General features: G+C 31.3%; 4 protein-coding genes across 5 annotated transcripts; all 4 read right to left on the bottom strand.

The window, feature by feature from the left end:
- Nucleotides 1–41: 41 nt before the first annotated feature.
- On the bottom strand, nt 42–2,067 carry LOC145745935 (integumentary mucin A.1-like). The gene is made up of 5 exons (XM_082564115.1): nt 1,983–2,067; nt 1,594–1,749; nt 1,065–1,223; nt 231–324; nt 42–143 (listed from the first exon to the last, which is right to left on the bottom strand). Exons 1-5 carry the CDS (start codon nt 2,065–2,067, stop codon nt 68–70), a joined length of 570 nt encoding a protein of 189 aa, XP_082420241.1. The 3' UTR covers nt 42–67.
- Nucleotides 2,068–2,396: 329 nt separating this feature from the next.
- LOC145746333 (protein AMN1 homolog) lies at nt 2,397–3,579 on the bottom strand. Its single transcript, XM_082564595.1, has one exon. The coding sequence runs from the start codon at nt 3,428–3,430 to the stop codon at nt 2,642–2,644; it is 789 nt and encodes a 262-aa protein (XP_082420721.1). The 5' UTR covers nt 3,431–3,579; the 3' UTR covers nt 2,397–2,641.
- LOC145746332 (tubulin delta chain-like) lies at nt 3,458–4,958 on the bottom strand. The gene has a single exon (XM_082564594.1). The coding sequence runs from the start codon at nt 4,918–4,920 to the stop codon at nt 3,586–3,588; it is 1,335 nt and encodes a 444-aa protein (XP_082420720.1). The 5' UTR covers nt 4,921–4,958; the 3' UTR covers nt 3,458–3,585.
- Nucleotides 4,959–5,323: 365 nt separating this feature from the next.
- LOC145746328 (cell division cycle protein 16 homolog) lies at nt 5,324–11,826 on the bottom strand. Of its 2 annotated transcripts, XM_082564589.1 has the most exons (15): nt 11,688–11,826; nt 11,566–11,620; nt 11,073–11,187; nt 10,079–10,214; nt 9,522–9,605; nt 9,075–9,251; nt 8,754–8,887; nt 8,319–8,448; nt 7,830–7,925; nt 7,521–7,624; nt 7,089–7,241; nt 6,826–6,942; nt 6,587–6,731; nt 6,082–6,235; nt 5,324–5,735 (listed from the first exon to the last, which is right to left on the bottom strand). In XM_082564589.1, the coding sequence occupies exons 1-15, from the start codon at nt 11,742–11,744 to the stop codon at nt 5,335–5,337; spliced, it is 2,058 nt and encodes a 685-aa protein (XP_082420715.1). In that variant the 5' UTR covers nt 11,745–11,826; the 3' UTR covers nt 5,324–5,334. The 2 variants fall into 2 exon arrangements, with proteins under 2 accessions (XP_082420715.1, XP_082420716.1); XM_082564590.1 differs by lacking the exons at nt 11,073–11,187; nt 11,566–11,620; nt 11,688–11,826 and adding an exon at nt 10,813–10,954.
- Between the last annotated feature and the right edge of the window lie 96 nt (nt 11,827–11,922).

Below are 11,922 nucleotides of genomic sequence, written 5' to 3'. Positions count from 1 at the left end.
AAAAATAAACACATACAACTGTTGTATATTGTTACGTCATTAACTGCTGGCGTTGTAAAAAAGTATTTCACATTGGATAAAAACACTGGGGCCCTTCTAATTTGAAGGGTAAACTACAACATCGCCAACGAAGACATTGATCGCTAAAAACATTTAATCGTAATAAGTGCCCATGTAATTTGTTAAGCCCACAAAAATAAAAAGTACAATAACTTGATCTGGGTACTTACATGCTCGCGTCTTTTTGGCCACACATTCTTCTTTTACCAGGTTCCATTCGTACACAAGAGTTAAGAAGCAGGCCGGGATGAGCAATAGGATAAACTGTAGGTAAAAAATAAGTTAAAAATAAATTTCAACATGAAATTATAAATGAACCAAAAGGTTGAAAATCACAATAACTAAACGGTTCCTTGCAACTGTTTTTCATTTTAAAGTTACTTACTGAAGTACACAAGCACGCTTTAAAATGTATTAATCAAACTTAACAGAACAAGTAGAGTTTCAATTCGTGTTATTTCTAGGCAACAAGCATACCTTTGTTGATTGATAATGATAATATATTGATTATATGTAAACACCACACGCAATTTTGCAACGTATACAACAAGCCTACAGTGACATCAACTTTCCTAGCGGAAGGTGACGTTACTTTTAAAGCGCTGACTTAAACTATTTTTTATAAAAAAAATTGCCTTTTTTTACACTTTTTAAAGATTTGTTTTTATTGTGATACTTTCTTATTTTTTTATCTAAACGTGAAAAATACGACATCACGGACTAAACATAAAGTGAGTTACAGTTGATCCTTCGACCAATCCTGGTGAATTTGGAACGTTTGGATATTATAGACTTTATTTGCCAAGGATTTTGAATATTTGGTAAACCATAAATTGCCTGGGGCAATCAAAAAAACTATTCCTTTTTATTATTATTATTAAACAGCTTTTTGTTTTTGAGCTTTTGTACATCTGCCCTTAAAAATAATAGAATTATACCATGTTTGTTTTGGATACTTAAAAAATCATTCAAAACCTACAATCCAAAAAAATGTCTGTAAGTACCTTTTCGTTTAAAGCAGACAGGGTTTCCGTAGTTATCGTCGTCGTAGCAACAACCCATTGCCAAACAACGTTGTTCGGTAAGGAATTTTAAATTGTGTTCGTTCCAGCACTGCTCGCGATTTTCAGGGATTACCTGACATTCCATGTGCGGACATTTACCTAAAGTTCAATTATTGTAAAAAGTTTTGGAAAATGCATAGCTTTTTTGTATATATTTATCCTTAATATTGAAAGACCGATTTCACCGTCTAAACATAGGGTAACATTATTAACTCAAACCAGTCTCTATTTAATTTGGCTTGTTTGAAATATTACTAATAGTAATTGCCAAATTAACCTGCTGAATGGTTTTTAACTCAAAAGAAGTTTGTACCGTCAAAGGCGCCTTGCCCAACGGCGCTATACAGCATTAAATCGGAGATCAAATCCAGGACAATATATAGTGAAGTGTTGCTTTTCATTTATTTGATTAACAGCCTATTTTTCTGGTATTTCATTAACCAGTGAATATAAATAAAAAAAATCCTACCGCGCGAAAGTCTCAACGGCTGAAAACACCACGTTGTATTAAAGCGAGAGTTATCGAAACAACATCCCTTTGCTCTACATTGATCACGTGACAGCTCGCCCTTCGAGCAGTCTTGTCGTAAATGGATCGGTACAGTGCACTTGTAATCACCACAATCTGTTTAAAGTGCAGTAATCGATTTTATGAAAAACAACAACTTATTATTTCGTGAAACTGTTGCACCAGGAATTATGTAATTTAAAATTTCGTTTAAAAAATTATTTCTACAAAGTTAAGAAAGGGATTGTTTGCAAAAGAAAATTCGTTGCCACCTGTAATGCTCTTTTTATTCCTTTTTTAAACTAATTTATAATAAAAAACGTGAATCCTGAAACAATTTTAGTACTTACTGTCATACTCTTCATATTGGCAACTTCCTTTCGCGTATATATAAGATATTAAAGATACCTTTAACATTATATTCCAATTCTCCATTATTTATTGTTACAGCTCCTCTAGCAAACTCAAATCAAAGTATATTACTTTATCCAATTTTACTTTTTAGAAAATGTCAAAAACGCTAGCAATTAAATCCATTGTTCTACAATTACGATTGTTTTTTCTTGAGAATTAAACCGGCGAATTTCGTCTAAATTAGAAACCTCTAAAATCAATTACGTTGTCGAAAATACGGGTATTTTATAACCGATAACGGTTTCCCTTTTTTAGATCTTAATAAATGTTTTACTTAATATATATATCTATTAATTATTTAAAAAAAACTCATTTATATTTTATTTAAAAAATACAAATTTATAGTTTATTTAAAGCGTAAAAAACATATAGATTAATTCAATTTGGTTTTAAGGTAAAGATAACAACAGCAAAAGGTAAGCCTAAAATATAAAGTATATCACAGTATATGAAGTAAATAAATAGACAGCAAAAAATACATAACACAGTTAATAATAAAAATCACCTTTATAGCTTTTTTTTTAAATCCGCCAAAATACAAAATACTAAATGGATTAAAAATAAACAACGCAATACAATATACGAGGACTTTAATTTAGTAAATTGTCCACGTGACCTGTTTCATAGCCACGTGACCTTGAAATCTTTGTTCCATTGCCATACGAGCTCGGTCAGTCATCAAAGGGCAACCGTGGATTAAAAGAACTTCAATTTTTTGGCAAGATCTTACAACGCATTCGACTGCTTCGTCCGTCAAATTTTTACACTGGTTCATGTGGACTTCGGATAATGTAAATTTACACGCGCCCGATGATAAACTATTCACGCCGTCATCTGTTACTTTCGTCGAGGAAAAATTAACGTGTGCAAGGCAAGTGCAGAACCGGCCCAGTGAGACTAAGCTAGCATCGGTTATACCACTACATCCGCCGACATTTAGCTGCGTAAGGTGTTGGCATTTTTCAGCCAATGCATCGACTCCGAGGTCATTTAAGCCAACACAACGTCTTAGATAAACTGTTCGAAGATTCTTGCATTCATCTGCAATTAAAACAACACCTGTAGAGGTGACGTTAACACGGTTCCCCTTTGTTGCGTTGAGGTCAATTTTTCGAAGGCGTTTACAAGTCTGTGCCAATACTTTTAAACCTTGGTCCGATACGTTGCCCTCGCTTAAATCGATTTCCTGAATATCAGAATGCAAGCAGTAAGCTATATTTTCGTCACCGACAAGCCCCCTCTTACATAGAAGATGCAGTAATTTGCTTTTCAGGTTGGGCGGAAAGAATTCAACGTTTTCTTTGTACGAATATTTTGATATGTTGTTAACAAATACGAATAGAGATTGGTTAACAAGAGATGATATCCCTCCCCCAAACGACATATCAGTTAATATTTTTTACACAAATCTAAATCAAAAAATAACCTTTAATTTTAATACAAAACATAGTTTTTAATGATACAAGATTACAACGCATATTCCCTAGGCGGACCATTCTTGAAATGGTGTAAAATTAACGAGGACTGGTCAAAAAGTTGTCATAATTGCTTGTAGGAAGATATTACGTGTTCCACTGTTACAAAAGAGCTCATAAAATCGTCTCGTTCTAATCCAAACTTTGAATATTGATGTAAAAAGGCCTGGGCGTTAAACATTTTCCAAGCTCTATTTATAACCATGTCTAAGGGTTTAATACACGACGTACCGTTGCTTAAGAGAGTCATACTTTTCTCGTATCTACCTACAGGTAGGTTGGATTTTATGACGATAGATCGAGCATGAGGCGGTATCCAAGCAGGGTATAATCTGCTATCGTTAAAATTCGCGATTTCTGACAAATTAAAACTTGCGGCATCTTCGCCGCGCATAGTTAACATGGTCCCTACGTAACGAGGATGGTTTCGCTGTAGCGAATCTCTCGATGGCAAACGTTCGTGCCAGTTTAAGCGCTCGTCGTCGAATTGGTGATCGGTTACCATCATTTGGTAGATTCTTCTGGCCAAAGCATCCCACGAGTACGTACTAAAATCCACGCTTGTTTTAGGTATATGTGGCACGGATTTAATATTTAACATTTTATGATCTCTGCTACACCCCAAATTGCACACAATTTCGTTTATAACGTTTCGATGTTGCACAGTGGAACTGCGTTGAGATGATTCCACAATAGGTTGCAAAATAGAGGCAAGCTGCAGCGCCACCACGCGGTTTAGGTCCTTAAACGAAGCCTGCTTAATTCCCAACAAGGCGTTACAGATTTGGTGCAAGTGGTTGTTCTGGTAAAGTATATTCGCATCTGACGTAACAGACATGTGAGCCAGGGACAGCACTGCGTTATAGTTTTGCACTGCCACTTCGCCTTCGCTGTAGGGCAGCACTACGCTGTTTAGAATCGCGTTTTTCGGGTACAGCTCCCGTAATAAACCGGTCACGTACGAACCCAACCCGGACCCGGTACCACCAGCCAAACTCATTAGCACTAAAAAGCCACCGAAGTGGTCGGCATTTTCGGCCTCGCGCCTTACCATTTCGACAATATCGTCCTTACATTTTGGAGCGTGGACTAAATAGCCGTAAGACCAATTATTTCCCGACCCACTTTTCTTGCATAGTTGTTGCCCTTTTGTGTATCTCCATTCTTTACTTGTCGTATCACAGATCGAGGAATTCACAACTTTCGGTTCCATGTCCACCATTACAGATCTAGCCTCTTTTTTACCCGCCGACGTTTCCTTAAAAAAGGTCCCCAGCGACATGTCGGTGTAGTCTCTATTATGCGACTTCGCCGTGACGTCATCGTAGAGAAGATTAAAAAGTTCATGTCCAATCTGTGTGCCACATTGGCCCAGTTGAAGCGATATGCAGGAGGCCATTACATTTTTACACCTTTTAAAAAATTTAAACCTACATGATCTGTAAAAAAGTTAATTCAAATATGATTGTTTGTAATAAGTGTAAAACTGAAGTCAACTTTTTTTCCAAATACAGGAAAAAGGTTAACAAAATTATAAACTTCCGGTTAATTGAAACAAAAAATTAACATGTTGAACCTAAATAGTTTATGTAATGAAACAAAAAGTATAAAAAATTCAAAAATTATTTTAATAGAAACCAAAAGCAAATCAATGTTTTTGATTATTAAAATTTTTAATACTATACTTTTAAATAATTTTTTTTGATACCATACTTTTAGAACACTATAAGAATTTGAACAGCTTTAATTTAAAAGCCAGTAAAAAAATTTTCTGTCCAGTTTATCAAATTTTAAATTTTCCTAAAATTTTTTTTTAATCTGAATTTTCCTCCAGCTCCATGTCATCGTCAGTTACAAACAAAACTTCATCAGTATCAGTCTTATTTAACAACTCTTGGGATTTCGACGTTAACTCAACCTTATCCCCTGCTCCCTTGTGGACTGTAGAGGAACTCTGAAGAGTCGAAGAAGACGAGGAGGTTTTCTCAACTTCTGAAGGAAAATGATCACTTGTTACGCTGTCATCATGCCATGCAACAGATCGATCCTCCTTTCTTAAGGAGGAGAGCGCAGTGATCCCAGAAAAAGGTGTTCCAAGAGTTTGATGGATCTCGGAAAAGTCAGATGTTGCACTTGTGTCCATACTTATCGATTTAAATCGTAAATGCTGAGGAAGAGCAGAAAAAGCAGGAGTTTCGACTTCCAGGGTTTGATCTTTAAATTAAAAATTATTCATCATGATCAATTTATATAACATCATAAAATGTATATATAATGGTGCTTAGTTAATAATGTTTAATTTGAAAGCCTTTAAAACTGGTTTGTTAGCAAACAAAAGCATATATTGATAAAATATATAAAACAATTAAAAACTCCCCGTAGGGTGGCAATCGACGAGTTTAACTAATATTTCTTTATTTTATTTTGGGGAGAAAACAAAAACAAAGTAACTACAGTTTTAATGTTATCTATGGCATAATAAATTGTCCATCCAATCCCTTAAATTTTTAAGGGATTAAATTTTTACAAAATAAAAAAATTAATTTAATTAAAAATTAACCTGCAGTTCGAAATGGTGGCGTAATTAAGGGTGGAAAATCAGGAATTTCTTCATCAGTGTTAAATAAACTTGGATCATCACTTTTTGCATATTGGTCTATTACAATGTCCAACAAACTTGAAGTAAATGCATCGTCATGGCGTAGACCTAGAGACTACAAAATCAAATTAATTACATTTTTTTTAATGCTTACAAACATTTAAATATCAAAATCTAAAATTTAAACAAACGTGCGAGTAAGTAAAAGTTTAAACATACAGGGGTATTTTTTGTAATTTAGCGACGATAAAGTTACCAATCTTTTTGGCTATGTAATTGGATTGTGATCTGATCGAAAATAATAACTACAAATTTTGTGGCAGGAACCTAGGTTACCATTTGACCCCTCGGATAGGTAGTTTAGAGAAAAGTTCAACATTGGAAATTGCAAGGGCATCATTTTTACCAAGAAATGTCTAACTTTATCATCACAAATACACCAAAAATATTTTTAAAATAAAGTTACCTTGTGCAAATATTCAACAGCCTCTGAATAGTTGCCCATATAACTATAAATAAATCCAATTGCAGAGTAAGTTTCTGCAGATTGGGGAACTAATGTTAAAGCTCTTCTGTGGTACTCTAACGCTTCAGAATAATTCAATAACTGCCTGTAAATTATAAATTTCTGTTTTGATTATTAGGTGGTTTTAACTATTTTTATCACAAATTATATGTAGTAAACATGTAAACAATATTACAAACCTATGAGTGTGGCCAAGATTATTAAGTAAAGGTTCCCATTCATCAATTAAGATTTCTTCACCTAATTTTTGAACTAGTTTTAAAGCTTTGTTGAAGTATTTTAAGGCACCTGCATAACTATATAAAACATTGTGATTAGAACAAAATATTACATTTTTTTTTTATATATCCTTATCTCCCCAATGTGGAAAGGCCAACTTATTAGTCCAAACAAAAGGTAAAAAACGCTGCTGGCAAAATACCTAACACTATAGTTTACTCACTCTTTATTAGCATATGAAGCCACACCCATTTCATGTAATACATTGGGATCTTCTGGACTAATATCAAGTGCAGTTAGAAAAAACTTTTCAGCTAGCTTTGTGTTGTTAGTAACACTGTATTCCAACCCTATGTATAAGAATGGAAGATGACATCTAGAATACAAAATGTAAGAGTGTATGTCAAGTATTTATGCTAAGTAAAGAAATTACTTCATCAGATGCAGTTATAAGATGATTACAAACTGGTTAAGTGTTCATTTTTAACAAATTGGCATCTAAGATCATTTGACAAAAGTAAAACACAGTTGACGAACAGACATACATACATTAAACTGTCACAACCATATGGACTACTCTTTTTTAGACAGATCTAATTCATAAAACAAAATTGAGCATTTTTCTCTAGAAATACAACAATAAAAATAACCTCACCCCTTCATAAGTTGGGATGCTGTAAAGTAGGCAGCCATTGCTTGATCGTGTTCATTCTCTATTGCAAATGAATGACCATAAGCTAACCAAGCTGGTCCATACATCTAACAAAAATAGGAGTTTCAAAAATCAATCCACACTATTAAGATCATAATTTTCTTAAATTTATATGTTTAAATTATACAAATTAAAGTACTTGCATTTTATTATTCTTCAAAAAAAAAAAAATAAAATAAAAACAACAGAAAATCGATTGCAAAGAAAAAAAGGTTTGTTTAGGGACTATAAAGTTTAAGTTTTTAAACAGACCTTATCAATTGTGGTAGTTTTCATTAAATATTTTCTTGCACTTTCTTGTTTTTTGGGTTGCAGATGATAATAACATCCTACAGCATACCATGATATCTACAAAAATGTTAAGGGTTTATAAAAAGTATAATCCCTACGTTTTGTATTTTACATAATTTTGTAAGAAGGAGTAGTCCATAGCAATACTCCATATTGCTAAGAACTTTACAATATCGAAGCAATGGGAATCGAACAAGAAACTACATGTGATAGAGTCCACTATGCAGTTCTTACATTTTATAAGAATTTTAGTAATACTAGTCAATTGCCCACCCTACAGGCTGTATTTTATTTGTTATAAGATGGTCAGAATCTTAATTTGGTAATACTTATTTAACTGTGCACCTCAACACATTTTTTTACTTTGAAGGCCTATAAATTAAATATACGAATATATATACATTCCACTATGCTCTGTTATATATAAATTTAGAACCTAAATATACTTACTGGTAGTTTGGGATATCTTGAAACAAGTTTATGAGCAAGAAAAAACAAATGATTTGAAAGTTTGAGTTCAACTAACAGAGCAACATGTAATGGTAAACAATTGGTATGGAAGGGATCAGTTTTCAAAATTCTAAAATGCAATTAAACCAAAAAATTGAACTTAGTTAACAGGACTCTTTCGCAAAAGATAAAAAATGATTTAAAAAAAAAAAAAAAATTAAAACTTTAAAATTGTTAGCAATAAGAAAATGATAACATTTAAATAAATGGTATCGTATCCACTGCTCATAATAATACAAACCAGTTACAAAATAGACAATTTTTCCAAATGACAATTTTCCAAATATCCAAATTTTTTTAGGCATAAGTTTTTGGTTAAACAACTATTTGATAAATGGTTTTCGGTAATAAAACAGTATTCCATAATAAACATACCCTTCAGTGATTTGAAAACTAGTTCTGAATTCACAGTTATAATAATGTCGTTCAGCTAAACTTGTAGCAATATCTAAATTATCGTGGAGTTTGTCCATATTATCAGGCACCGAAAAATTATTAGGTTTGTCATACTGAAAATAAAATACTGTTCTATGTTTATGAAATGTCGCTGCTTTTACAGCATATACCAACAAATTAAAATGTTGAAAATACTGAAAATAGCATTTATTTTAAATTGTAAAGTTATTTTTAGTTGTCTATCTTTACATACACTAAAAATTTAATAAAAATTAAAACAAACACTTAAAAAAACGCAACCTTTTTAAGTTGAGATTGGTATAAAAAACGTATTAATTGTTCCTCTTCTAAAGTTTTTGTTTGTTTTTCAAACTGCAATGAATTAAGAAGATCTTGCTCTTCCTCTGCCCTTAACATATGATGGCCAACCAGTCTCTCAAATGCTTCATAACAAAACACATCAGCCTTTAAAGCCGCCTTTATTGAAATAAGTAAATATGAACAATTTTAAACACAGTTAGAAAAAAAAAGCTTGTTTAGGTGTAAAAGGTACATAATATATTTTTAAAGTTATTACAGTGCCATAATGTTATATAAAGTTTACTATATGTTAAATAAAATCAATTTTAAAACAAGCCATCCTAAATAAAAATATTCTTAAAAGTAAGGTTTAAAAAACAATACAAAATAAAAATAAATGCTTTCTATAGATGTTAACCGATGCAAATACTTTTAGTTTAAACCAACCTTATAACAGTCTGATGCAATTTCTCTAATGTCCAAAGCCTCATATATATCTCCTTTAAGTAATTGTAGTGAAGCTTCCATTTCCTATAAATAACCGTAGATAATTTTTGATTCATATTTATTTATCGTTGATGATGGAAGGCCAACTGTTTGGCCTAAAAGTAAAGTAACATATTTTATTATTACCACAATCTAATTTTATTTAGCTTTGCCAGTGTAAAATATTCTTGTTTATAATTTCCCAATATTTATCTACTAAATAGCAATCATGGCAATATTTAAAAATGCTACAACATAAAATAGTAATGATCGAACCCATGATCTTATGTAGTAAAACCAAGTGTTTAACCACTATTATGTTTGTCAATGCAGTGGTTTTAGTGTCAATACTTTGGATTAGTAGTAAAAAAATGTCATCATATTGGCATGTCAATTTTTTGGCAATAATTTTTATTAAAATAAGTTTGATGACTTAAACTTTATTTAAATTTAAAATGCTGTACTAAATAGAAATTAAAAAAACAAAAAACTAGAAAAATTAATATTGCAATGCATACCTTATCTTGCGGAATTTCATCGTTATCTTTAGACAGAAAAACTTTGTCACCTTCCTTCATTAAAGTTGTATTTTCAATGATTTCTAAAGCTAACTGCCATTCTTCACTAGAAGCATAACATTTTGCTGCGAGGTATCTAAAGAACTAACAATGTTAAACGATTGCAGCTAGTTTATTTAAACAAATTTAAATTAATGTGAATGACAACATAATTTTATTACAAAGAGTTGCAAAAAAAATTACTGCTATATCAAAGTTAATAAGTTAACACTATTTTTGTCAAGTTAAAAAAAAATTGAAGTTAACAAACCAACAGCAACCAGTAAATTAAACAGATACATGTTCTTAAGTACTAGCACAAAATATTTTATTTTTTTGATGATACTTAAATAGGTATTAACAGGTTGGTAATCCTGACAAATAGTTAGGTGATTATAAACAGCACAGACTAACCCCAATCTGCAGATTAATTATAGGGAATAATAATCATTAATATCCTAATCTGTTGATAACAACATAAGGCTGGGTCAAAATAACAAATGTTTCTCTATTTTTAGATTAAAAAGTCAACTTTCTGCTAAACCAAAAACTGAACAACAGATTAATTATTGGCAATTTTACTATATTCTAATATCCAAACTGTAAAAGTCAATTCAGAATTAGGGTAACTATAATATAATTATATTATGTCAACTAAGTATAAAGTATTCACTTTTACATAATAAAAATTAAACCTGGGCAGGTTGAGTCATTTCAGATAACTTTCCGCCCTTAACATTTGAAAGATTTTGTCGAACTACGTTTAACTCACTTATACTAGCACCTCTAGAGGTCAGAATTTTAGTGATTTTAACTTTGTCTTCATTAATATCCTAATCTGTCAAAAGCAACTTAAGACTGGGTCAAAATAACAAATATTTCTCTATTTTTAGATTAAAAAGTCAACTTTCCAATCTAGGAATAAATACACACAAAAATAATTTACAAAAGAAACCTGAAAGCACTGTAAACAGTATGAAGTTGCCTTCTTGTTATAAGTATAACAGCTCTTTCATATTGACCAAGAAAGAACATACATTGTGCCAATCTATACACATCTTTTACTTGATCTATAAAAAATGCAGTTTATCAAAATTTACGTCAACATTTTACAGATTTTAAAGGCATTTTCCAAATGAGAGTAGGATGAGTCAAATAAGAATAATCCCATTGTCGGTAAAATTTTTAGACATGTGGTTTTTGGTAATATGACAGTATTCCAATAATAACTAGTTTGTTACTGATTGTATGTTTGTACTTTAGATTGGCCTTTTTAAAACAACAAATCAAAAGTTTAATTATTATGCTTTGTTATTTAGGGAGAAAACCATAAATTGAATTACAAAAATTTTGGTACATGCAATATTACACTGTACATAGATAACAAATTGTTTAGATTTTGAATAAATATATTAAAGTTAAAGGTATATCAAATTAAAAATACTTACATTTTGATAAGGAAGCAGCCTTGTCTGCCCAAAAAATTGCCGATCCATAAGTAAGCTATAAAAAATAAGAAGTAATTTAATATTTTACTACAAAATCTATAGTTTAAGTTATATTATCTCACCTTATTTATACAATCATCAGCTATGTTTCGTATTCTATCTAAAGTTGTTTCCGTCATTTTATAAAAAAAATTAGTTAACGTTCTTAAAATTCAAAAATATAAAACAATCTGAGAATAAAATAGACTTAATTAATTTACCTAAATAGTTTTGCATAACAAAAATTCTAAATTAAGAGTGAGTTGCATAGAAAATTGTGTATTAATTAAAATAGTGTAAAACTAACTCTATTAAGCT

Source organism: Corella eumyota, chromosome 3, assembly GCF_963082875.1.
Source record: "Corella eumyota chromosome 3, kaCorEumy4.1, whole genome shotgun sequence".
Lineage (NCBI taxonomy): Eukaryota > Metazoa > Chordata > Ascidiacea > Phlebobranchia > Corellidae > Corella > Corella eumyota.
The sequence above is the reverse complement of the archived record's forward strand: the minus strand, read 5'-3'. Positions and strand labels throughout refer to the sequence as shown.

What these genes read in the sequence shown, in the direction of transcription:
- LOC145746332 (XM_082564594.1), bottom strand. Translation starts at nt 4,920, where the DNA reads ATGGCCTCCTGCATATCGCTTCAACTGGGCCAATGTGGCACACAGATT.
- LOC145745935 (XM_082564115.1), bottom strand. Translation starts at nt 2,067, where the DNA reads ATGGAGAATTGGAATATAATGTTAAAGGTATCTTTAATATCTTATATA. An exon ending in GCCGTTGAGACTTTCGCGCG is followed by an intron (nt 1,224 to 1,593) that starts GTAGGATTTTTT and finishes ATTGAACTTTAG; the next exon opens with GTAAATGTCCGCACATGGAA. An exon ending in GGCCAAAAAGACGCGAGCAT is followed by an intron (nt 144 to 230) that starts GTAAGTACCCAG and finishes AAATGTTTTTAG; the next exon opens with CGATCAATGTCTTCGTTGGC.
- LOC145746333 (XM_082564595.1), bottom strand. Translation starts at nt 3,430, where the DNA reads ATGTCGTTTGGGGGAGGGATATCATCTCTTGTTAACCAATCTCTATTC.
- LOC145746328 (XM_082564589.1), bottom strand. Translation starts at nt 11,744, where the DNA reads ATGACGGAAACAACTTTAGATAGAATACGAAACATAGCTGATGATTGT. An exon ending in ACCAATCTCAACTTAAAAAG is followed by an intron (nt 8,888 to 9,074) that starts GTTGCGTTTTTT and finishes TTTTATTTTCAG; the next exon opens with TATGACAAACCTAATAATTT. An exon ending in AGTTTTCAAATCACTGAAGG is followed by an intron (nt 8,449 to 8,753) that starts GTATGTTTATTA and finishes ATTGCATTTTAG; the next exon opens with AATTTTGAAAACTGATCCCT.